Genomic DNA, 26,132 nt, shown 5'->3' with positions numbered 1-26,132 from the left:
CATTAATTCTTTTGAGCTATTTCCCCAACTAGTGGCACAGAATTTCAGTTTGGCTTTCCACAACAGCTTTAGGCAAATGCACTCTTGGATACTGTTGTACACCAGTGACACAGTATGAAGTATGAAACTCTTCACCAGGGTCAGAACCATACTACAGGTGGATAACACCAGCCTAAAAGCCCCCATACACTTTAGACTTATGTCGACCAAACTTGCCAACATTGATGGGTTCAGCCGACAGTCTAATAACTATGATGGCATCTAACAGATGTTGTTTGGGGTGATAAGGATCCGACATGTCTAATTCCAGACTGCTAATTCTTTTATTCCCTAAGACATAAACCGCCACCAGAGATGTCCAGCAGCGGCTCTGACATGGAGAACACAGGCGCAATTGACAGAGCGAGTGCTCCTGTATATGGGTAAGTCTGGCGAGATATCTGCCATCCAATCAGCTGAACTGTTATTTGGCCGACATCTATCTAAAGTGTATAGGAATAAAAACCTCACATGCCATTACAAGTAATTAATTAAATCAATCAAATGTAAAATCAATTTGATATTTTAAACTACAACTTTACAACACTTTGTCTACCTTACGCCACATTCAGATGTCTGTAAGTCACTTACGTGGTCTGATCTGTAGTTTTCAGTTTTCTGCAGTTTTCGCAGATAGAACACGTTCCCATTATAGATTATACAGATATTCACCTGTCCGATTTTATCAGAGTCATTGATCTAATTTACCAATACAAGTCTATGGGTCTGTAAAAATCATGAACAGCACACGGATGGCATCACTATACAGTCCCGTGCTGTCCATGATTAATATTATAATCTATAGGAGAAGCTTTGTCATTTTTTTTCCATAATTGAAAATCACTGAAAGTAAAAATTCACTGTGAAAAATGACTGATGAAACTCAGATCCAAAGCACTGATGAAACTTGAACCGTTTTCTTGTGAAAAATTATGGGTCTTACACTTACTCTTCAGATGAGTGACGTCTGCCCTCATTTTTTCCTCTTTGTCTTGGTTTAAGATGCTGGAATTCAAGCCAGCTTCAAGCCTCCGTAAAGCCTCCTCCGCTTCATGGAGCTTCCGCTCAAGGTCCAGCTGAACCTTCAACTGCAGCTGATGGAAAAAATAGAATTGCATTAGTCTAGCTGTAAATAGTCTCAGACATCACTGAACATCCCCACTGTGAGAAAGATGCTTTTAACAAATGTATTGTGAGAAAACACTAATTAAATGACAGAAATGAAAAAAACTGAAACGACACTTGTATGGACAATCTACTGTAGTCTAATATAATCAGGGGCATAACGATCGTGGTCGCAGAGGGTGCGACCACGACAGGGCCCGTGCTGGAGGGGGGCCCACTGACGCAGCACCTATTTCATCTGGATGTGCATCCTCAGACGCAAATACAGCTGAAATGTGTTCGGTGCAGAGACCCTCTGATTCCATGCACTACAATTCACACCACTGGCCAATAAGAGGCCAGCAACTGACGTCCATCTCTATGTCACAGGTGGCACATGACAGAGATATCATGCGGAAGTCAGCTGTCTGCTCCTGCACCGGCTATAGAAGTGGACGACGTGCGTCGTGGGAGAGGGGGGAAAGTAAGATTAATTGTTTTGTTTATTTTTAAAAAGTGCTGAAGAGCAAAGGACATTATTGCTGGAAGGGGCCCAGGATGGGGTACATCACACCAGGAAGAGGCCCTTGGATGGATGACTTTATACCAGGAAGTGGCCCAGGATATGGGACATTATACCAGGAAGGGGCCCAGGATGGGGAACATTATAATAGGAAGAGGCTCAGGATGGGGTATCATATACTAGGAAGAGGCTCAGGATGGGGTATATTATACTTGGAAGAGGCTCAGGATGGAGGACTTTATACCAGGAAGTGGCCCAGGATGGGGTCATTGTTATAAAATGGGGGAACATTATTACAGGAAGGGCCAAGATGGGGGAAATTAATATAGGAAGGAGACAGGACGGGGGACATTATTACATGATGGGTAAATATGCATGTTTTTGTGGGTTCTAGAATGCTTCAAGGACCCAAAATGCAGGTGGTGGCCCAGGTCCAATTCTGCATTGGGGCCCTTCAGAATCTAGTTTAATCACGGAATATAATCTCAACAGTTATGAATAAAGCCGATGCAGGTTCCAAAACTTCCCAAATTATTAAGACAGTTGTGGTTAAAAAAAAAAAAAAAAAAAACTTTCCAGGTTCTAGGCGAGTTTTAGTCTGTTCTAATTACACTTTTGTTACCTATATAGTAGGAGCAGACCCCCTCTCACTTTTACAGTTATTCATGATATGTATCAATTACAAAATGGTAGTGGTAGCTTTAAGGCAATAAAAACAAGTTTTTCACAATGTTTCTAAGGCTCTGTTCACATTTCTATTATTTAACTCTAGCATTAGTCGTGGTTTTACCTTTAACTCTTTCTCTGTTTGTTCTTTCTCCACTGTGAGTTCAGCTAATGAGTTCTGTAGGGCCTGAGACTCTGAAACGTAGAACGCCCTCTCCTCTTCCAATAATCTGAACCGCTCTTCATTTTCCTTCATCCTGAGGAGTAGATTAAAGTACAATATACGGAAATTCAATATAAGTTACAGAAGCATTAATTATTATTTAGAAGATTAACCAGTTTAAAGGGGACCTGTCACAAGTTTGTGCTGTTTTATTCCTGCTGCTCCCCTGAGAAGTCCAGATTTGTTCGTTTCTTTTTAACCCCTTGAAGACACAGCCCTTTTTCGTTTTTGCATTTTCGTTTTTTGCTGCCCTCCTTCCCAGAGCCATAACTTTTTTTTATTTTTCCGTCAATATGGCCATGTGAGGGCTTATTTTTTGCGGGACGAGTTGTACTTTTGAACGACACCATTGGTTTTACCATGTCATGTACTAGAAAACGGGAAAAGTGGTGAAATTGCAAAAAAAAGTGCAATCCTACACTTGTTTTTTGTTTGGCTTTTTTGCTAGGTTCACTAAATGCTAAAACTGACCTGTTATTATGATTCTCCAGGTCATTACGAGTTCATAGACACCAAACATGTCTAAGTTTTTTTTTATCTAAGTGGTGAAAAAAAAATTCAAAACTTTGCTAAAAAAACAAACAAATTGAGCCATTTTCCGATACCCGTAGCGTCTCCATTTTTCATGATCTGGGGTCGGTTGAGGGCTTATTTTTTGCGTGCCGAGCTGACGTTTTTAATGATGCCACTTTTGTGCAGATACATTCTTTTGATCACCTGTTATTGCATTTTAATGCAATGTCGTGGCGACCAAAAAAACGTAATTCTGGTGTTTCAAATTTTTTCTCGCTATGTTGTTTAGCGATCAGGTTAATGCTTTTTTTTTATTGATAGATCGGGCGATTCTCAACGCGGCGATACCAAATATGTGTATGTTTGATTTTTTTTTAATTGTTTTATTTTGGATGGGGCGAAAGGGGGGTGATTTCAACTTTTATTTATTTATTTTTTTTTTCATATTTTTTAAAACATTTTTTTTACTTTTGCCATGCTTCAATAGTCTCCATGGGAGGTAGAAGCTGGCATAGCCTGATCGGCTCTGCTACATAGCAGCGATCATCAGATTGCTCCTATGTAGCTGAATTGCAGGCTTGCTATGAGTGCCCACCACAGGGTGTCGCTCACAGCAAGCCGGCATCACTAACCATAGAGGTCTCAAGGAGACCTCTGGTTACTATGCTAACACATCGCTGACCCCTGATCATGTGACGGGGTCGGCGATACGCGCATTTCCAGCCGCGCGGCCGGAAGCGGAAGTTAAATGCCACTGTCAGCGTTTGACAGCGGCATTTAACTGGTTAATAGCGGCAGGTGGATCGCGATTCCATCTGCCGCTATTGCACACACATGTCAGCTGTACAAAACAGCTGACATGTCCCGGCTTTGCTGTGGGCTCAGCGCCGGAGCCCACATCAAAGGGGGAGACACGACAGGTGCCGTACTAGTACGGGGCATGTCGTGAAGGGGTTAAACACCATACGGTTCCACAGATATGGGCCTTTTTTATGCAGTGCTATTATTTATGGTCTTTATAAGGGAGCGTGTCTCAAGGGATTCTCTGGGGGGGTGTTTTAGACTGCCTTGCATAATTACCCTGTGAGCCAAGCCTCCTTGTAGTCATTTAAAATTAGCACTAAAAATAATGGCCCAGATCTCTGGAACCGTATGATGGATTTGAAAAAAACAAACAAAAAAACAGAATAATCAGGGGAGCAGCAAAAATAAAGAAACAACTCTGGCCCTTTTGACCCGGTAACAAGTTCTCTTTAAAAGAGGAATTTCTTCCTTAATTTTTCATTGACATATCATAGTGACTTAAAGGGAACCTGTCACCCCAAAAATCGAAGATGAGCTGCGGCCACCGGCATCAGGGGCATATCTACAGTATTCTGTAATACTGTAGATAAGCCCCCGATGTATCCTGAAAGATGAGAAAAAGAGGTTAAATTATACTCACCTGGGGGGGCGGTCCTGCTGCGGTTCTAGTCCGATTGGCGTCGCGGTCCGGCACCTTCCACCTCCGGCACACTGCGCCTCCGGCGCAGGCGTACTTTGTCTGCCGTGTTGAGGGCAGAGCAAAGTACTGCAGTGTGCAGGTGTTGGGAAAGGTCAGAGAGGCCCGGCGCCTGCGCACTGCAGTACTCTGCTCTGCCCTCAACAGGGCAGACAAAGTACGCCTGCGCCGGAGCCGTGGCAGGAAGACAAGAAGAGGACGTCATCGTAAGAAGATGGGAGGCCCCGGACCGGACCGCGACGCACATCGGTTCGGACCGCCCCCCCAGGTGAGTATAATCTAACCTCTTTTTCTCATCTTTCAGGTAACATCGGGGGCTTATCTACAGCATTCCAGAATGCTGTAGATAAGCTCCTGATGCCAGTGGCTGCAGCTCATCTTCGATTTTTGGGGTGACAGGTTCCCTTTAACAGATAATAATAATGTCTGTAATTTATCTCCCTATGTTAAAGAAGTGCATCGTATCCATAAAAATCAGATGCTGTATGGTTGATTCCTATGGGAAAAACCCAAAGGTGTGAACTGGGATGTAAACTGGTGTGCATGCAGCATGTAAGCGCACGTTCACACTGGCCACTGAACATAAAAAAGCAAAGCCAGAAACATAATGATTTAATACCCTGCAGTAAATAAATAAACAGCATAGTGCATGAAAATAATATATGCTACTTAGATAATAGGGTTTTTTTATAAAAAAAAATGCGAAAGCCATCCCGCCTCTTCACGGTGACCATAATTGGTACAGTCCTAACTCTAAAATTAAAAACCTTACCAAGTGACATGCATGTGGCTAAGTGCTGAGACAGACTGGACCCAACTAATGGACACACAGACATGAGTGACCACATCAATATAATGCCTCAAAGGAAAGACAGGCCACAACTTCTTATGCACATGATGCAAACAGACTGAAAAAATCCAAAGGTTTCAGGGATCTGATTTTTTTGCACACTCATAGAAAGGCAAATTTCATGTGATATACCAAATAAACTACTTCATGCTGCCATTTTTGTTTTCAGGCGCAGATTCAGTTTGTGGAGAAAAAAACTCCCATCCGAACAGCCCAATTGAATAACATTGTTCCGAGAGCCGCCAGCTTTCGGACCGAAAATATGGTTGTGTGAACTTGGCCTAAGACGCAGTATAACAAGCAGGCGGGCCTTTAATGCTATACGGATTTCCTCCCTAAAGAAAAGGTGTAATTTGCTAATTAAAATAATTTAAGAATTTATTTCTAATGACATTTCCTTTGATGTTTTTTTCGCCTTGGAGAACCCCTTTTAAACCAACATGTAATGCCAGGATATATTAATACCTTTTAATAATCCATTGTGAATCGAAAATAAAAGTTTTTTTGGCTTTGCTAGTATAGTCTATTTGAAGACTGGAGAATAACACATGGAGTTTCAGTCCCATTTTAGAAGATAAAAAATAGAATTTTTATCTTTTTTTAAAAAGTACAGAACAATTAATATACACTAATAACTAGAGACAATGAGGAGACCTTCAGAGAACACTGAAAAATAACAGCAGGGAAAACCTCAATGACACAGACAGTATTAATCCAAAAAATGCTAATAGTGCATGTTTCAGGTAAAAGAGCCTATTACATTATATAAATAGCTTAGCGGAATGTGCCAGGTCCACAACAGGGTACCCTTTAGCCCAGTCGGCGTGCATAACATCCCACATAGTTACATTAGCTCTTACCCATAGGAGTCCGGTGTCAGGGAAATCACCGCCGCAGCCCCATTATTATAGTCTATTTGATCCTGATGTTTCCAGTCTGCAGAAGTATCTTACCCATTTTGCCTTTTCCTGTGATTGCTAACTACAAAGGTTTGGCGTGTCTATAAGGCCGGGGTCACACATGCGTGTTTTACGGACGTCAGAGCGCAGAAACTACGTCCGTAAAACTCGCATTACATACGGCACAATGATTCTCAATGGGTGTAGTCCTATCAGGCGTATATTACGGATCCGTAATATACGGCGTTGTACGGGCGTAGAAAATCGCAGCATGCTGCGTTTGTCAGCATATTGCGCAAAAAAAATCGCCAATGAAAGTCTATGGGGGCGAGAAAAATACGGATTCCACACGGACCAGCAGTGTGACTTGCGAGAAATACGCAGCGGTGTTAGTGAAAAGTCGGTAATTCAATTGCCGGCTTTTCATTTCTCCTGCACAAACCCGACAGGATATGAGACATGGTTTACATACAGTAAACCATCTCATATCCCCTTTTTTTTTTGCATATTCCACACTACTAATGTTAGTAGTGTGTATGTGCAAAATTTCAGCGCTGTAGCTGCTAAAATAAAGGGTTAAATGGTGGAAAAAATTGGCGTGGGCTCCCGCGCAATTTTCTCCGCCAGAATGGTAAAGCCAGTGACTGACGGCAGATATTAATAGCCAGGAGAGGGTCCATGGTTATTGCCCCCCCCCTGGCTACAAACATCTGCCCCCAGCCACCCCAGAAAAGGCACATCTGGAAGATGCGCCTATTCTGGCACTTGGCCACTCTCTTCCCACTCCCTGTAGCGGTGGGATATGGGGTAATGAAGGGTTAATGCCACCTTGCTATTGTAAGGTGACATTATATATATATACTGTATACCGTATATGTTTTCCCGAACATTAGAGCACATAAATCCATTAGATGTCGGTTTTGCAAGCCTGCGCGAAAATCTCGCAGTACGGATGCCATACGGATTACATACGGAGGATGCCATGCGCAAAATACGCTGACACACCCTGACTACGGATCAATATTTTGGGAACATTTCTCTGTATTACGGCCGTAGTACGGACGTATAATACGTGGCGTATTGTCTTACGCTAAGTGTGACCCCAGCCTTAAACATTGTCCTGCACTGGTTCTGGTCTCTACGTTCTAGAGAGGTCTCACAAACTCCACGCACCTGCTTTCAGCTTGAAGCTTTTCCTCTAGCAATCTCTGCATCTTGTTCTCGATCTGCTGCAGGTTGCCATGTACACCTGGCCTAAGATTCTCCATGCGATTGCCTTCTGCATGAGCTGGATGCTGACTGGCTTCCAATATAGCTAGAGCCTTCTGCTTCTCCACAGACAGCTCCTATCAATAAGTAATAAATATGTGCACTGTATTAAAAACAAAAGAGTCAACATTTATGTATTAGGTTACATGTATTATTTATTAAAGGAGTCTGAATGCTGGGACCAAATGGACATTTATTTATGGCACATGTAATCGATGAGTCAACAGGCTCCTTTAAGTCACTAGTGCAGGATGCTATCATTTTGAGCGGGGTACCAAAGAGCCGTAAGAAGACTAATGGCTAGGGTTGAGCGAAACGGGTCGTTCATTTTCATAAGTCGCCGACTTTTGGCAAAGTCGGCGTCTCATGAAACCCGACCCGATCCCTGTGCGGGGTCGGCCATGCGGTACGCGATCTTGGCGCCAAAGTCGCGTTTCGTATGACGCGTTTAGCGCCATTTTTTCAGTCAATGAATGAGCGTGGGCAGAGTGATGACATAGGTCTTAGGGGAGTGAACGCCTATCGTCATGTTATCGCTTGTGCGCAGTAGGGATTTGGAATGTGCAATACGAAATTTTCTGTGCTGGGATAGAAGAGAGAGAGAGAGAGAGAGAGAGAGAGAGAGAGAAAAAAAAAAAAAAAATTTCCCTCATTGGGTTTCGTGTTTCGGCCGAAACCCGACTTTTCACGGTGGTTGGCCGATTTCACTCGACTCGACTTTTAAGACAGTCGGGTTTCACAAAACCCGACTCGACCCTAAAAAACTAAAGGTCGCTCAACCCTACTAATGGCAAATCCTAAGTAGAGAGCAAACATTTTCCATTCCAGAATAGTTTACAAAAATACAGTTTTGTTAAAAAAGATGGCACAGTGCTAAATTAATCTGGACTTTTTAATCATCTTTGATGCGAGATCGGGTGACTTGGTCCATGAAATAATTTATTAACTAGTTTAAGCCTGGGTCATTTACTTCCGTTCCTGACCAGGCGCATTTTTTGTATTTTTTTCATACATTAATGCGCAGTAAAAAAAATGTTCTCATTTGGAGACTGAAGTAATCTTTTTGCCTTTTTTGTTTTCATGACACACGAGGCTTCATTTTTATGTCCCAGTCTTTTATTATCTTCTTTTTTTTTTTGCTGATATTGGTGCAATAAGAGAAACAATTTTCTTTTTTCCTCCATTTGTTATTTTTTTTAGGACCACTACAGTATATTTTAAAATTTGTTCTCCATTCTGTAGCAACTATTTTTTTTTATCGCAATGTGGATTGACAGTGGTATTTTTATTATAATTATTATTTTTTTTTATTATTGCCATAAGGACATAAAAGACCAGCTGGGGGGGGGGGGGGGGGGCTGCACCTAAAAATGTAAATATTGTATTTTCATCTTATTTCCCATATAACTGGGACTGGTATATTAGCCCCAGTTGCAGGGGAAATGCAGTCTCCGTGCTGGATAGCAGAGTTGTCCGAGTCTCCTATGACCCAGCAGCTCCTCCTCCATTCCTATACATAACAATGACATGATCATTGTGTATAGCGGCGGAAGCCACTGCAGAGTAGGAGTTGGACGGGCAAGTTTATTGGTGATCCATTTATTGTGTGACCCCAAACTTTAATTTAAACAAAAAAAAACCTTGATCTTTCATCCCTTCTCTCCTTCTAGCGCTGCTTTCAGCCGAGCAGGACAGAAGGGATGAATGCCGGCTTCAGCACCACACGCAGGGGACAGCGCTTACTGTAGCGCCGCTGTCTCTCCTACCACGGTACGTGCACATGGAGGAGAGTATACACTGTTCTCTGTGTGCACGTGTGCGGGACGCTTTGCGGACCGTGCTGCCGGAGAAAAACGGACATGTCTACGTGTTTTCAACACGGACACACGGTCCAAGAAAACACGCAGGCATGTGCATAGACCCATTCATTTGAATGGGTCTACGTGTGTCAGTGTCTCCGGTATGTGAGAAAACTGTCACTACACGTACCGGAGCCACTGACGTGTGAAACCGGCCTTAGGAAATGAAAAAAAAATCATTCAAAAATTTCCCAAAGAAGGAGAGTTTTTCAACTAGAAAGCTCATCGGTTTTAACAATCTCAAGAAAAAAAAATGCACATATTGTTAAAATCTAATGTTCCCCCAAAAAAGGAAAATGTAAAAAACTATTTCCATACAAAATAGAACCAGGCTAAATGTGAATTCTGTACTTTTTTGTGTGGTTACCTTTTAAGAGCGGACCTATTAAAAGTTTAAAAAGTAAAAATGTTTTAAAAAATTTTTGAGCCAATTTCAATGGTATGTTCAATTTAAAACTTATTTATCTACATGTACCATTAATGTAAAGTACAATGTGTCACACAAATATTAGAAATAGAGTTACTAGGACACATAAAGCTATTTCTAAGTTATTGTTATGTAAAGTAACACGTGCCACATCTGAATCTTCCTGCATAAAACTAGATTCTTGGTTTCTCCATTTCTGCTGATTTTATAAAAATATACAAAATGTAGAAATATGCCTAGGTGGTATGTATGGGGTCTGCACATGTCAAACTTTTATTTTATGGCAGTGTGGTGTATCTCATTTTCTGTTTGGGTCACACTTTTAGCAGTTAAAATCAGTTTTCAAGCATTTTTTTAAATAATTTCTTTCCCTCTGACATAAAATTGCCTGAAGGTGCCAAGCGGCATTTTGACAATGCGCCAGTTGTTTTCTTTCAGTGATGGGGTTCAAATTCAATTTCTTATTTAGTCATTTAAATTTTATTTGTATATGTCAAAAGTGTGAAAATTGGCCACCAGAACTGCAAAATGTAAAAAAACAAGACGAAAAAAAAAACCTGGCAGCTAAAGGGTTTAGTACCGGTATGGAGTTTGTATAGCTGTAGCTAGGTTATATTTATTAGGGCGCAGTCAGACGAGCATATAAATCGGAGTGGGATCGGGCCCGGGCCCCAGCGGCAGGCTTATGTCGGTACAGTAACTGAACCTACGTCCGAGACGCAGGTTCAATTACTCTATTGCCATGAAGGCCCGTGTTGGCCCGCACGGCAATGGTTAAAGCCGCCAGCCAATCGGAGGCTGGCAGCTGATGTCAGCATGCACATCGCTGGCGTATGACGTCATTGTCATTCGCCAGCGTGTGCGCGCTGGAATGTCAAGAGGGATCTTTGCCACAGGAGAGTGGCCAGGTAAGAAGAAAGGGTTTTTTTTCTTAATTATTTATATTGAAAACGGCAAGCCGCAAAGTTTCACCGGCACGATGGAGACACATGGACCAGAATGTGCAGAATGGAGACAAGGAGGCAGGATTGGAGATGGGGCAAAATGGACACATGGGGCAGAATGGAAACACGAGGGTAGGATTGGAGACACAGGGGCAGGATTGAAGACAAAGGGCAGAATGGAGACACACGGGGGCAGGATTGGAGACAAAGGGCAGAATGGAGACAGGGGGCAGAATGGGAGACACAGGGGCAGAATTGAGACGGGGAAGGATGGGAGACACGGGGGGCAGAATGGGAGACATGGGGAGCAGAATGGGAGAAACGACGACAGGATGAGAGATGGGGCAGAATGGAGACAGGGGGCAGAATGGAGACAAGGAGTAGGATTAGAGACATGGGGCAGGATTGAAGACATGGGGCAGAATGGAGATGGGGCAGGGTTGGAGACACCGGGACAGGATGGGAGACACGGGGGCAGGATGGAGACATGGTGCAGGATGGAGACATGGTGCAGGATAGTGACATTGTGCAGGATGGAGATAGATGGGGCAGGATTATGGGGCAGGATGGAGACAGATGGGGCAGGATCACAGGACAGATGGGGCATGATCATAGGGCAGGATGGAGACAGATGGTGTAGGATCATGGGGTAGGAGGGAGACAGATGGTGCAGGATCATGGGACACATGGGTGTCATGATCTCAATGGCAAGAGAACATAGCATAAGCATATATAGGAACTAGCTCTTGGAAGATGGGAACTGAGCTGACCATGAACTAAACCTAACGCACAACTAGCAGTGGCCGGGTAGCATGCCTACGTTGATTCTAGATGCCCAGCACCAGCCGGAGGACTAAATAATGCTAGCAGAGGAAAATATCAGTCCTAGCTCACCTCTAGAGAAATACCCCGAAAGGAGACAGAGGCCCCCCACATGTATTGGCGGTGAATTAAGATGAAATAACAAACGTAGTATGAAAATAGGTTTAGCAAATTTGAGGTCCACTTACTACATAGCAGAAGACAGAAAGGACACTCTCATGGTCAGCTGAAAACCCTATCAAAACACCATCCAGAAATTACTTTAAAACTCTGGCATTAACTCATAACACCAGAGTGGCAATTCCTGTTCACAAGAGCTTTCCAGACACAGTAACGAAACTACAGCTGTGAACTGGAACAAAAATGCAAAAACAAACATGGACAAGAGTCCAACTTATCTAGTAGTTGTCTAGGAGCAGGAACAAGCACAGAGAGGCTTCTGATAACATTGATGACCGGCAAGCAACTAACAGAGCAGCAAGGTTATATAGCGACTCCCACATCTTGATGGGAACAGGTGAACAGAGAAGATGAAAACACCAGTTCAATTCCACCAGTAGCCACCGGGGGAGCCCAGAATCCAAATTCACAACAGTACCCCCCCCTCAAGGAGGGGGCACCGAACCCTCACCAGAACCACCAGGGCGATCAGGATGGGCCCTATGAAAGGCACGAACCAGATCAGAGGCATGAACATCAGATGCATTCACCCAAGAATTATCCTCCTGGCCGTATCCCTTCCACTTGACCAGATACTGGAGTCTCCGTCTGGAAACACGAGAGTCTAAGATTTTCTCCACAACGTACTCCAACTCACCCTCAACCAACACCGGAGCAGGAGGCTCAACGGAAGGCACAACCGGTACCTCATACCTGCGCAATAATGACCGATGAAAAACGTTATGAATAGAAAAGGATGCAGGGAGGTCCAAACGGAAGGAAACAGGGTTAAGAATCTCCAATATCTTATACGGGCCGATGAACCGAGGCTTAAACTTAGGAGAAGAGACCCTCATAGGGACAAAACGAGAAGACAACCACACCAAATCCCCAACACAAAGCCGAGGACCAACACGACGGTGGCGGTTGGCAAAAAGCTGAGTCTTCTCCTGGGACAACCTCAAATTGTCCACCACCTGCCCCCAGATCTGATGCAATCTCTCCACCACAGCATCCACTCCAGGACAATCCGAAGATTCCACCTGACCAGAGGAAAATCGAGGATGAAACCCCGAATTACAGAAAAACGGGGACACCAAAGTGGCAGAGCTGGCCCGATTATTGAGAGCGAACTCTGCCAATGGCAAAAAAGCAACCCAATCATCCTGGTCAGCAGACACAAAACACCTCAGATATGTCTCCAGGGTCTGATTAGTCCGCTCGGTCTGGCCATTCGTCTGAGGATGGAAAGCGGACGAAAAAGACAAATCTATGCCCATCCTAGCACAGAATGCCCGCCAAAATCTAGACACGAATTGGGTCCCTCTGTCAGAAATGATATTCTCAGGAATACCATGCAAACGAACAACATTTTGAAAAAACAGAGGAACCAACTCGGAAGAAGAAGGCAACTTGGGCAGAGGAACCAAATGGACCATCTTAGAGAAACGGTCACACACCACCCAGATGACAGACATCTTCTGAGAAACAGGCAGATCTGAAATAAAATCCATCGAGATGTGCGTCCAAGGCCTCTTAGGAATAGGCAAGGGCAACAATAATCCACTAGCCCGAGAGCAACAAGGCTTGGCCCGAGCACAAACGTCACAAGACTGCACAAAGCCTCGCACATCTCGTGACAGGGAAGGCCACCAGAAGGACCTTGCCACCAAATCCCTGGTACCAAAAATGCCAGGATGACCTGCCAACGCAGAAGAATGAACCTCAGAGATGACTCTACTGGTCCAATCATCAGGAACAAACAGTTTATCAGGTGGGCAACGATCCGGTCTATCCGCCTGAAACTCCTGCAAGGCCCGCCGCAGGTCTGGAGAAACGGCTGACAATACCACTCCATCCTTAAGGATACCTGTGGGCTCAGAGTTACCAGGCGAGTCAGGCTCAAAACTCCTAGAAAGGGCATCCGCCTTAACATTCTTAGAACCCGGTAGGTATGACACCACAAAATTAAACCGAGAGAAAAATAATGACCAGCGCGCCTGTCTAGGATTCAGGCGCCTGGCGGTCTCAAGATAAATCAAGTTTTTGTGGTCAGTCAATACCACCACCTGATGTCTGGCCCCCTCAAGCCAATGGCGCCACTCCTCAAAAGCCCACTTCATGGCCAAAAGCTCCCGATTCCCAACATCATAATTCCGCTCAGCGGGCGAAAATTTACGGGAAAAGAAGGCACAAGGCCTCATCACGGAGCAGTCAGAACTTTTCTGCGACAACACTGCCCCAGCTCCGATCTCAGAAGCGTCGACCTCAACCTGAAAAGGTAGAGCAACATCAGGCTGACGCAACACAGGGGCAGAGGAAAAACGGCGCTTAAGCTCCCGAAAGGCCTCCACAGCGTCAGGGGACCAATCAGCAACATCAGCACCCTTCTTAGTCAAATCGGTCAATGGCTTAGCAATATCCGAAAAACCAGCAATAAATCGACGATAAAAGTTAGCAAAGCCCAAAAATTTCTGAAGACTCTTAAGAGAAGAGGGCTGCGTCCAATCACAAATAGCTTGAACCTTGACAGGATCCATTTCAATGGAAGAGGGAGAAAAAATATATCCCAAAAAGGAAATCCTCTGTACCCCAAAAACACACTTAGAACCCTTCACACACAAAGAATTAGACCGCAAAACCTGGAAAACCCTCCTGACTTGCTGGACATGAGAGTCCCAGTCATCCGAAAAAATCAGAATATCATCCAAATACACAATCATAAATTTATCCAAATAATCGCGAAAAATATCATGCATAAAGGACTGGAAAACTGACGGAGCATTTGAAAGACCAAAAGGCATCACTAAATACTCAAAGTGGCCCTCGGGCGTATTAAATGCGGTTTTCCACTCATCCCCCTGCCTGATTCGCACCAAATTATACGCCCCACGAAGGTCAATCTTAGAGAACCACTTGGCCCCCTTTATGCGAGCAAACAAATCAGTCAGCAACGGCAATGGGTATTGATATTTTACAGTGATTTTATTCAAAAGCCGATAATCGATACATGGTCTCAAAGAGCCGTCTTTTTTTGAGACAAAGAAAAAACCGGCTCCCAAGGGAGATGACGATGGACGAATATGTCCCTTTTCCAAGGACTCCTTTATATATTCTCGCATGGCAGCATGTTCAGGCACAGACAGATTAAATAAACGACCCTTTGGGTATTTACTACCCGGGATTAAATCTATGGCACAATCGCACTCTCGGTGCGGAGGTAATGAACCAAGCTTGGATTCTTCAAAGACGTCACGATAGTCAGACAGGAACTCAGGAATTTCAGAGGGAATAGATGATGAAATGGAAACCACAGGTACATCCCCATGAGCCCCCTTACATCCCCAGCTCAACACAGACATAGCTCTCCAGTCGAGGACTGGGTTGTGAGATTGCAGCCAAGGCAATCCTAGCACCAAATCATCATGTAGATTATACAGCACCAGAAAGCGAATAATCTCCTGGTGATCCGGATTAATACGCATAGTTACTTGTGTCCAGTATTGTGGTTTATTATTAGCCAATGGGGTGGAGTCAATCCCCTTCAGAGGAATAAGAGTCTCCAAAGGCTCTAAATCATACCCACAGCGTTTGGCAAAGGACCAATCCATAAGACTCAAAGCGGCGCCAGAGTCGACATAGGCGTCCGTGGTAATAGATGACAAAGAGCAAATCAGGGTCACAGATAGAATAAACTTAGACGGTAAGGTGCAAATGGAAACAGATTTATCAAGCTTTTTAGTGCGCTTAGAGCATGCTGATATAACATGAGTAGAATCACCACAATAGAAACACAACCCATTTTTCCGTCTAAAATTCTGCCGCTCGCTTCGGGACAGAATTCTATCACACTGCATACTCTCTGGCGACTTCTCAGTGGACACCGCCAGATGGTGCACTGGTTTGCGCTCCCGCAAACGCCTATCGATCTGAATAGCCATTGTCATGGACTCATTCAGACCCGCAGGCACAGGGAACCCCACCATAACATCCTTAATGGCATCAGAGAGACCCTCTCTGAAAGTCGCCGCCAGGGCGCACTCATTCCACTGAGTAAGCACAGACCATTTACGGAATCTTTGACAGTAAATTTCCGCTTCATCTTGCCCCTGAGATAGGGACATCAAAGTTTTTTCTGCCTGAAGCTCCAAATGAGGTTCGTCATAAAGCAACCCCAAGGCCAGAAAAAACGCATCCACATTGAGCAACGCAGGATCCCCTGGTGTCAATGAAAAAGCCCAGTCTTGAGGGTCGCCCCGGAGCAAGGAAATCACAATCCTGACCTGCTGTGCAGGGTCTCCGGCAGAGCGAAATTTCAGGGACAAAAATAATTTGCAATTATTTCGAAAATTCTGAAACCCAGATCTATTCCCCGAGAAAAATTCCGGCAAAGGAATTCTCGGCTCAGATATAGGTGCATGACAAACAAAGTCTTGCAAATTTTGTACCTTCGTGGCGAGATTATTCAAACCTGCAGTTACACTCTGAAGATCCATTACAAACAGGTGGACACAGAGCCATTCAAAGATTAGAAGGAGAAAAAAAAAAAAAAAAAATTCTCAGCAGACTTCTTATTTCTCTCCTTTCTCAGCCAAGGATTTTAACCCTTTAGTGGGCCGGTCAAACTGTCATGATCTCAATGGCAAGAGAACATAGCATAAGCATATATAGGAACTAGCTCTTGGAAGATGGGAACTGAGCTGACCATGAACTAAACCTAACGCACAACTAGCAGTGGCCGGGTAGCATGCCTACGTTGATTCTAGATGCCCAGCACCAGCCGGAGGACTAAATAATGCTAGCAGAGGAAAATATCAGTCCTAGCTCACCTCTAGAGAAATACCCCGAAAGGAGACAGAGGCCCCCCACATGTATTGGCGGTGAATTAAGATGAAATAACAAACGTAGTATGAAAATAGGTTTAGCAAATTTGAGGTCCACTTACTACATAGCAGAAGACAGAAAGGACACTCTCATGGTCAGCTGAAAACCCTATCAAAACACCATCCAGAAATTACTTTAAAACTCTGGCATTAACTCATAACACCAGAGTGGCAATTCCTGTTCACAAGAGCTTTCCAGACACAGTAACGAAACTACAGCTGTGAACTGGAACAAAAATGCAAAAACAAACATGGACAAGAGTCCAACTTATCTAGTAGTTGTCTAGGAGCAGGAACAAGCACAGAGAGGCTTCTGATAACATTGATGACCGGCAAGCAACTAACAGAGCAGCAAGGTTATATAGCGACTCCCACATCTTGATGGGAACAGGTGAACAGAGAAGATGAAAACACCAGTTCAATTCCACCAGTAGCCACCGGGGGAGCCCAGAATCCAAATTCACAACACATGGGGCAGGATCAAGGGACAGATGGGGCACGATCAAGGGACAGATGGGGCAGAATCATGGGACAGATAGGGCAGGATCATGGGACAGATGGGGCAGGATGGGGAGATCATATGGGGGCAGGATAGGAGAACATATGGCTATCGCCAGGAATGAGACACACGGTGGTTAGGATGGGGGATATTATTACCATAGGGGCTAATTAAGGGATATTATTACTGCAGTGATGCATTTATTTTATATTTTGAGGATACTGTTTTAAATGGGGGGGGGGGCGGTCCTGTTACTGTGCAGAGCAACACTCGCTTTTTTCTTCATCTGGTGTAGTTTAGAAATTGGGAAAAAAATAAGTAATGTGTTCTTAAAGTGGTGCTCTAGATAACTGTTATTTCCTGAAGAGACGAGCCCTGGCTGGATGAAGTGACGGCGGTCTGTGATGGATGAAGATTAAAAGCGAAGATGAAAGACTTCACCTAGAGAGATCACTGGTGAGTCAGTGTGCTACCTGTACGCTGACACTATACACTGTATACTATATACACAGCTCCTGTGTACAATGTCACCAGTGATCACTGTATTACCTTTACATTATACATTATATACAGTGCTGCTGTGTGTAATGTCACCAGTGATCACTGTATTACCTGTACACAGACACTGCATACTAAGTACAGATCTCCTGTTTATAATGGCACTTATGGTGATATTAGTATTGTGTTTTTTATTACTGATCAGTATTGTATTCAGTCACTATGTGGTGGTAATATGTTGTCTGGCCATGGTGTGGCGGTCTTTATTCCTTGTATGAGCTATTATTTGGTCACTATGTGGTGGTAATATGTGGTCTGGTCATGGTGTGGTGGTATTTGCTCCTTGTATATGGTATTATTGGTCCTCATATGGTGGTAATATGTGGTCTGGACATAGTGTGGTGACATTTGTTCCTTGTATGTGCTATTTGGTCACTATGTAGTGGTAATATGTTGTCCAACCATGGTGTGGCGGTATTTGTTCCTAGTAGGTGCTGCTATTTGGTCACTATGTTGTGGTAATAAGTTGGCTGGACGTGGTGTGGTGGTATTTGTTCCCTGTATGTGCTATTATTTGGTTGCTATATGGTGGTAATATGGTTTCTGGTCATGGTGAGGCAGTATTTGTCCCCTGTATGTGATATTATTGGTCATTTTAAAAATTGAAAAATAAATAAAAATATACCTAAATTGTATTGGATATTTTAACAAATGTTTAATAGGTTAGAGTAGAGTAGGGCCTGACATTGTCATGGTGGCCGCTTAAAAAATCTTTTGACTATGGACAGTTTGAGGGATGGAGGCAAGGCTGGGGTGGAGCTTGGGCAGAGTCTCAAGGGGGCCCCGAAATTTTGCCAGTATGGGGCCCCGAAATTCCTAGTGGCAGCCCTGCATGAAGCTGTCACATTTTGGTCGAGAGAACCGCCGGCCAGTTCATGCACTGCATCCCGATCCCACTCTGATTTATACAGCCATGTGACTGTGCCCTTGCTGTGACTCATAGTAAATATAATATGGACTGACAGCAGATTTTTATGATCATCACTGATCCTAATATGAAGAACCTACCTCCATGGTCTTCTGCAAATTTTTTGTGAGGCTGCACAGCTCTAGTTTCTCCTCTCCTACTCCTTTCAGACAATGTACAGTAACATCCAGGTCCCTAAAATCAGAGTGTTGTGAAAAAAACACAGGAAATATGGAAAGCTTTACATGTACATAAAGTGAACAATAGAAGCAGAGAATGAGAATATAGGAAAAGTGACACTATCAGAAGTAGAGTACATGGTCTGTATGACCTCTGTATAACCCCACCTCTACCACTGATTGGCAGCTTTCTGCCTATGCAAAGTGTACACAAGAGGTTGCCAATCAGTGATATGGGCGGGCTTATACACAGCTCAGCATTCAGAGAACTGCTAGATTTGGAAAAGGTAAAACAGTTATTTTTTCAAAACTGCAGCAAACAACCCAGTAAGAGACACATCGCTGGAATCAGGGTCTCTGCCCCTACATCATTCTACTGTAAAATGGGTATCAAAAACCTGGTGAAAGTTCCCTTTAAATTGTCCTTATACAGTTTAATTATTTTTTCTACATTATCATTTTCAATATCTCTGATTGCTTTTAGAGGATAGAAATATTCTTCCTGATTGAGACTGAAAACCTGCATAGACCCAATACTTATTAGAGTTACAGGTTTCCTACATTTCTGCGAGTTTAGTTTATTCTCATATATGAAACTTTGAAGCTCTTTGAAACTTAAAGAAGCACTTCCAACATGTTTTTATTAGCTAAATGTGTGTAATGTAAGTGCAATAGTATACTTACTGATCGCTGCCTTTCCAGTTTCCAGCACTGCTCTGGTCCTCTTCTCACTCATATGACATCTATTCTGATTTGCTGAATCATGCTGCGCTCTGTGTGAGCCGAAAGGTGTTTTGACAATGTAAGTCTATGCAGCCTAAGATCGTGGCACAATATTGTAACAGTAACTTACATCTCACACACAAAGCGCAGTGGGATCCTCTAAGTCGGCATAGAAGTCACATAAGTGAGAAGAGGACCAGAGCTGTGCTGGAAACGGGAAAGACAGCGATCGATAAGTATATTACCACAATTACACAAACATTTACACAGGGTTAGCTAGTAAAAAGGATTGGGAGTGCTTCTTTAAAGAGATTGTCCAGTGAGGCAATAAGGGGAATGCTGTAGGTTATATATAACAGCTGTGGGCACAGATGATGGAGCAGATGGGCATGTTTTGTGACTGTTCTCATTCTGAGGTCAATAGTCAAAGATGTCATGGAGACTAGAGAAAAAATAAGTATTTTCTTTAACTCTTAGCGGAATCTACGTAGCCCCAAGAGGGGGGATAATGGCTGTCCATTCAGAAGATTAGACAATCACGTCAAAATAAAATGTTCTGCAGACATCACCAGTTTCCACTGTAGACAATATTGGTGTGTGCATGTGTTGTAGCTGTGCAAATAAGAAGATTGTCTTTACTTATCTACAGACCTGAGGAAGGAACACCTTCAGTGTTCCGAAACGCGCGTCGGGGTGGGCTTGAGGTCTCCCCACCGTGGACGCACATCAGGTAACTCCTCCGGGAAAAGATAATTTTACTATAGGCTTTATCTTGGTTGCCACTAGTGGCTTTAATTGATATATTTATGTGCACTGGCACGATACTATTATTGTTTCCAGGATGGCTATTTAATACTGATGTGCTCCTATAGTATTTATTTATTTATTTATTTATTTATATATTTACTCTATATATCCACTTTTTGTGGTATGGCATTAACATTGGAGTATTTATTACTGCGGTGGTTTGACCTCATGGCCCAATGTGTTTTGTGCATGTGACACTGGTGTTTCCTACTAGCCCCATTGGTTCCTGTTGTACTTTTTCTATGTACTGTTGTTTTAAATATATTTAATAAAGATATAGTTTTATGGGATTAATCAACTGTGTCCTCTGTGGAGTATTAAGACCTGTATATGTAGGGGAGGATTCACTAGAAACATGATTTACTTAAGGTACCTTCACACGAAACGACATCGCTAGCGATCCGTGACGTTGCAGCGTCCTGGCTAGCGATATCGTTGTGTTTGACACGCAGCAGCGATCAGGATCCTGCTGTGATGTCGCTTGTCGCTGAATAAAGTCCAGAACTTTATTTGGTCGTCCGATCGCTGTGTATCGTTGTGTTTGAAAGCAAAAGCAACGATACCAGCGATGTTTTACACTGGTAACCAGGGTAAACATCGGGTTACTAAGCGCAGGGCCGCGCTTAGTAACCCGATGTTTACCCTGGTTACCAGCGTAAAAGTAAAAAAAACAAACAGTACATACTCACCGGCGCGTCCCCCAGCGTTTGCTTCCTGACACTTACTGAGCGCCGGCCCTAAAGTGAAAGTGAAAGCACAGCGGTGACGTCACCGCTGTGCTGTTAGGGCCGGAGCTCAGTCAGTGTCAGGAAGCGGACGCTGGGGGACGCGCAGGTGAGTATGTACTGTTTGGTTTTTTTACTTTTACGCTGGTAACCCGGGTAAACATCGGGTTACTAAGCGCGGCCCTGCGCTTAGCAACCTGATGTTTACCCTGGTTACCCGGGGGCCTCGGCATCCTTGGTCGCTGGAGAGCGGTCTGTGTGACAGCTCTCCAGCGATCAAACAGCGACGCTGCAGCGATCGGCATCGGTGTCGCTATCGCTGCAGCGTCGCTTCGTGTGAAGGTACCTTTAGACAGCAGCAGTGAGAAAAGTGATTGGAATCAGAAACTTAACTGCTTGATTTTCTCTTGCTCCATTCTCAGCTCTTGTACAAGATCCTCAAACCGATTCTTTTCAGTCTCCAGAACCTGATTTATTTTTTCCAGCTCCTTTGGAAACAAGATATAAGTGATAAGTGAATCCGTGTAACGAGAGTCATAACAGTCAAGCTAAAAATCACATTAATGAAATATCCGACACAGTCCCGGTGTTCAATATGGCGGCCAAGTTTGGTCATTTTCTACTGACGTAATGGGAATTCTGGAAAAACAGAACCGACTTATACTACAACTGCGCTATGGGCTGGCTCATCGGTTTGACGGAATAACAGACTTAGCATCTCAAAGGGTAGCTACGGCAGTGTGTCGTGTACAGAGAAAACCTGCCTAGTCGGAAATAAAAGGTAACAGAATAAATTAATTATTTCACAATGGTTAGATCACCTCTTTCTGTTCGCGCTGTGAACACAGTTCTTCTGTTTCCTCCATCAGTTTGTCTACAAGAAAGTAAAAAAGGCAAAGAAGTGAAATAAAAGAGAAATACTAGCACAAGTCAGTGACCCTTTCTTCACATTATCATAGATACTTTGGGACGACGTCTCAGCAGATATACCCAACACAAAGCTGTGACCTATCTCACTGTATAGGATGCAATAAGCTAAGATACCCATAGGCTCCTATAGCAAAAAGACAAGTATAGAGGGACATCTCCAGGAGAGAGGTCTCCTTTCAGAAACTGGAAATTCTATAGTCATATTAAACACATTGTAGTAGTATTTTGATTGAGTTTTATAAAACTTTATACTATAATGACCACCAACCAAAATATTCCTGTCTCTCCTTGGCTAGCTGCAGGCCCTGAGCCTCCAAGCTCCCGATCATTGCCTCGCCCAGCTGGGCGTTCTGCCAGGTCCTACGAGGAGGTAAAGGAATATGCATTAGAACTTTGTACCTCCACTGCCATGCACGATGGCAGTTATCAGGCAATGAAGAAACTGCCTAGAGCTACTAAGCTGATTGTATATACAGTAGATCACAATCATTACATTAGGGTATATAGTTAGGTCCGGAAATATTTGAACAGTGACTATTTTTTATTTAACCCCATCACGACCCTTCCCACACTTGATGGCTGATTTAGTCCGCCATCAAATGCCTTTAACGCTGCACCCATGGCTGTTAATCTGTTAAATTCCACTGTCAATCACTAGCAGCAGCATTTAACACGTGCTGGCAGGAAGCTCGTTGCAAATCCCACCCATCGCCACCCGTTTCACAAATTTTGGTTTTTTTTTTCATCACTTAAATAAAATATAACCTATACATGTTTGGTGTCTGTGAACTCATAATGACCCGGAGAATCATGACAGGTCAGTTTTGGCATTTAGTGAACATAGTAAAAAAAAACTGTGGAATTGCACTTTTTTTTGCAATTTCAGCGCACTTGGAACTTTTTTTTCCCATTTTCCAGAACACGATATGTTAAAAATCAATGGTGTCATTCAAAAGTACAAACCGCCCCGCAAAAAACAAGCCCTTACATGGCCATGTTGATGGAAAAATAAAAAAGTTATGGCTCTGGGAAGAAAGGGAGCAAAAAAACAAAACCATTGAAACTAAAACAAAAAAACTCCACACGTTTGGGATCGCTGCATTCGGAAATGTTCAATCTATCAAAATATAAAAACAGTTAATCCGATCGGTAAACAAGAAAAAATAATCAAAATGCCAGAGTTACGTTGTTTTGGCAGCCGCTAAAATACAATAAAACGCAAAAGATTTTATCTACCACAAAATAGTATCAATAAAAACATCAACTCAAGCCGCAAAAAATAAGCCCTCACCCATCCCCAGGTCCCGAAAAATGAAAACACTACTGGTCTCGGAAAATGGTGACAATTTTGTTTTCTTACAAATTTTAGAATTTGTTTCTCCCCACTAAAATAAAAAAGAACCTACGGTACGTATGTTTGGTATCTGCATACTTGTTCTGACCTGGAGAATTATATTTCCTGGTTGTTTTTACCAATAAAAAACAAAACCTCAATTGTGGAATTGCACTTTTTTTTGCATTTTCTCTGCACTTGGGACTTTTTTCGGTTTTCCAGTACACTTAGTTTAATTTCTTCATAGAATGTTTTTCCAGAACTGGCTGGCTTCTTTAGAAGTGTTTTCTGGAAAAGTCTAATCTGGGCTTTCTATTTTTAAGACTGATTAACCCCTTAACGACCAGAGTTTTTTTTGGTTTTTGCCTTTTCGTTTTTTGCTCCCCTTCCCAGAGCCATAACTTTTTTTATTTTTCAGTCAATATGGCCAAGTAGGGCTTGTTTTTTGCGGGACGAGTTGTACTTTTGAACGACACCATTGGTATTACCATGTCATGTACTAGAAAATGGGAAAAATTTCAAAGTGCGGTGAAATTGCAAAAAAAAATGCAATCCCACACTAGTTTTTTGCTTGGCTTTTTTACTAGGTTCACTAAATGCTAAAAGTGACCTGCCATTATGATTCTCCAGGTCTTTACGAGTTCATAGATACCAAACATGTCTAGGTTGTTTTTAATCTAAGTGGTGAAAAAAATTCCAAACTTTGTAAAAAAAAAAAAAAACTGCCATTTTCCGATACCCGTAGGGTCTCCATTTTTCGTGATCTGGGGTCAGGTGAGGGGTTATTTTTTGCGTGCCGAGCTGATGTTTTTAATGATAACATTTTCTTGCTAAGCCGTTTAGTGATCCGGTTAATCCTTTTTTTATTGATAGATCGGGCGATTCTTAATGCGGTAATACCAAATATGTGTATGTTTGATTTTTTTAATTTTTTTATTTTGAATGGGGCTGGGGTGAAAGGGGGGTGATTTGAACTTTTATATATATTTTTTTAATATTTTTAAAAACTTTTTTTTTTTATTTTGGCATGCTTCAATAGTCTCCATGGGAGACTAGAAGCTGCCACAACCCGATCGGCTCTGTTACATAGATGCGATGATCAGATCACTCCTATGTAGTAGAATTACTCACTTGCTATGAGCACCGAACACCGGGCAATGCTCACAACAAGCTGACACTGACAACCATAGAGGTCTCCAGGAGATATCTGGTTGTCATGAAAAAGAATCGGTGACCCGCGATCACGTGGTGGGGTCACCGCTGGGCGGATTTCCGGACCGATGGCCAGAAGCGCGAGTTAAATACCGCTGTCAGCATTTGACAGTGGCATTTAACAGGTTAATAGCCACGGGTGGATCGCGATTCCACTTGCGGCTATTCCGGGGCACATGTCAGCTGTTCAAAACAGCTGACATGTCCCGGGAAAGACGTGGGCTCAAGCCGGAGCCCACATCAAAGGGAGAGAGTCCGACATCAGCATAAATTTACACCCAATGTCGGAAAAGGGTTAATGGTTTGTGGTGAACCACCTGTATTTGCTCTCATGATGTCTTCTCTTTATGGTAGATTTCGATACTGAAACACCTACTTCCTGGAGAATGTTTTTCACTTGGGTGGCTGGTGTGAAGTGGTTTTTCTTCACCAAGGAAAAGATTCTGTAATCTTCCACCACTGTTGTCTTTCATGGATTTCCAGGTCTTTTTAAGTTCCAAATTCACCAGTGAGCTCTTTTTTTTTTAAGAATGTGCCAAACTGTTAATTTGGCCACTCCTAACATTTCTGCTATTACTCTGATGGATTTTTTTTTTTCAACCTAATGATGGTCTGCTTCACTTCCATTGAGAGCTCATTTGACCGCATATTTTGGGTTCACAGTAACATCTTTCAAATGCAAATGCACACCTGGAATCAGCTCCACACCTTTTACCTGTTTAATTGATGATAGATCAACAAGTGAATAATCCATGCAGCCCATTAAAGAGCTTTCAAGATAATTGTCCAATTACTTTTAGCCTTTTTAAACAGAGGCAGCTACATATTAAAGAGCTGTAAATCCTAAACCTTCACTCCAATTAGGTTGTGAATTAAATCTGAGAGTCTGCACTTTATGCCCATATTGATTATATAACTGTATCTTGAATATGTTTTAGTAAACAGCTAAAATGACAAAATTTGTGTCACTGTCCAAATATTTCTGGGCCTAACTGTATATATATGTTAATGAATAGAAAAATAATGCACCAAAAAAAAAGTAGTGTTTTATATTGCATAGAGACATTAAGATAATTTTAGAGAGCCAATGGTATTTTTAAATTTGTGAGATAATTAACATAGTTTGCTGCTCTATTACCGCTTCATGTGAACATACAACAATAGTCAAAGTTTAAACTCATCTGTTCTGTTCAAGTAATGCTTTCTTTTGTTCTTATTGGAATATGCACACTGTAGATTAACCCCTGAACGACCAGAGGTATTGTAGTTTTTGCGGGGTTTTTTATTTTTTTTTGCTCCCCCTTCTTCCCAGAGGCATAACTTTTTTTTTTTTTTTTTCAGTCAATATGGTCATGTGAGGGCTTGTTTTTTACTTTTGGTTTTAACATATCGTGTACTGGAAAATGGGGAAAAAAAATCCAAGTGCGGTGAGATTGCAAAAAAAAAGTGCAATTCCACGTTTTGTTTTTTTTACCATGGTCACTAAATTCTGAAACTGACCTGCCAAGAGGATTCTCCAGGTCATTACGAGTTCATAGACACCAAACATGTCTAGGTTCTTTTTTATTTAAGTGGGGG

The 26,132-nt window shown here is 42.8% G+C and overlaps 1 protein-coding gene and 1 long non-coding RNA gene across 4 annotated transcripts in view; one reads left to right on the top strand and one right to left on the bottom strand.

The window, feature by feature from the left end:
* PLEKHD1 (pleckstrin homology and coiled-coil domain containing D1) overlaps positions 1 to 26,132 on the bottom strand; it is a 63,513-nt gene that overhangs the window by 18,971 nt on the left and 18,410 nt on the right. For all 3 annotated transcript variants that reach the window (XM_077263258.1, XM_077263266.1, XM_077263275.1), the window contains 7 exons: positions 22,278 to 22,369; positions 21,901 to 21,953; positions 21,473 to 21,567; positions 18,747 to 18,840; positions 7,492 to 7,664; positions 2,457 to 2,589; positions 989 to 1,133 (listed from right to left, as the gene is read on the bottom strand). In XM_077263258.1, the coding sequence (XP_077119373.1) occupies positions 989 to 1,133; positions 2,457 to 2,589; positions 7,492 to 7,664; positions 18,747 to 18,840; positions 21,473 to 21,567; positions 21,901 to 21,953; positions 22,278 to 22,369 (785 nt within the window). The remainder of the gene's footprint in view (positions 1 to 988; positions 1,134 to 2,456; positions 2,590 to 7,491; positions 7,665 to 18,746; positions 18,841 to 21,472; positions 21,568 to 21,900; positions 21,954 to 22,277; positions 22,370 to 26,132) is intronic.
* On the top strand, positions 167 to 5,904 carry LOC143775305 (uncharacterized). The gene is made up of 3 exons (XR_013215619.1): positions 167 to 422; positions 1,534 to 1,627; positions 5,589 to 5,904. It is a non-coding gene; the product is annotated as an uncharacterized LOC143775305 (long non-coding RNA).

Source organism: Ranitomeya variabilis, chromosome 1 (assembly GCF_051348905.1).
Source record: "Ranitomeya variabilis isolate aRanVar5 chromosome 1, aRanVar5.hap1, whole genome shotgun sequence".
NCBI lineage: Eukaryota > Metazoa > Chordata > Amphibia > Anura > Dendrobatidae > Ranitomeya > Ranitomeya variabilis.
The sequence above is the reverse complement of the archived record's forward strand: the minus strand, read 5'-3'. Positions and strand labels throughout refer to the sequence as shown.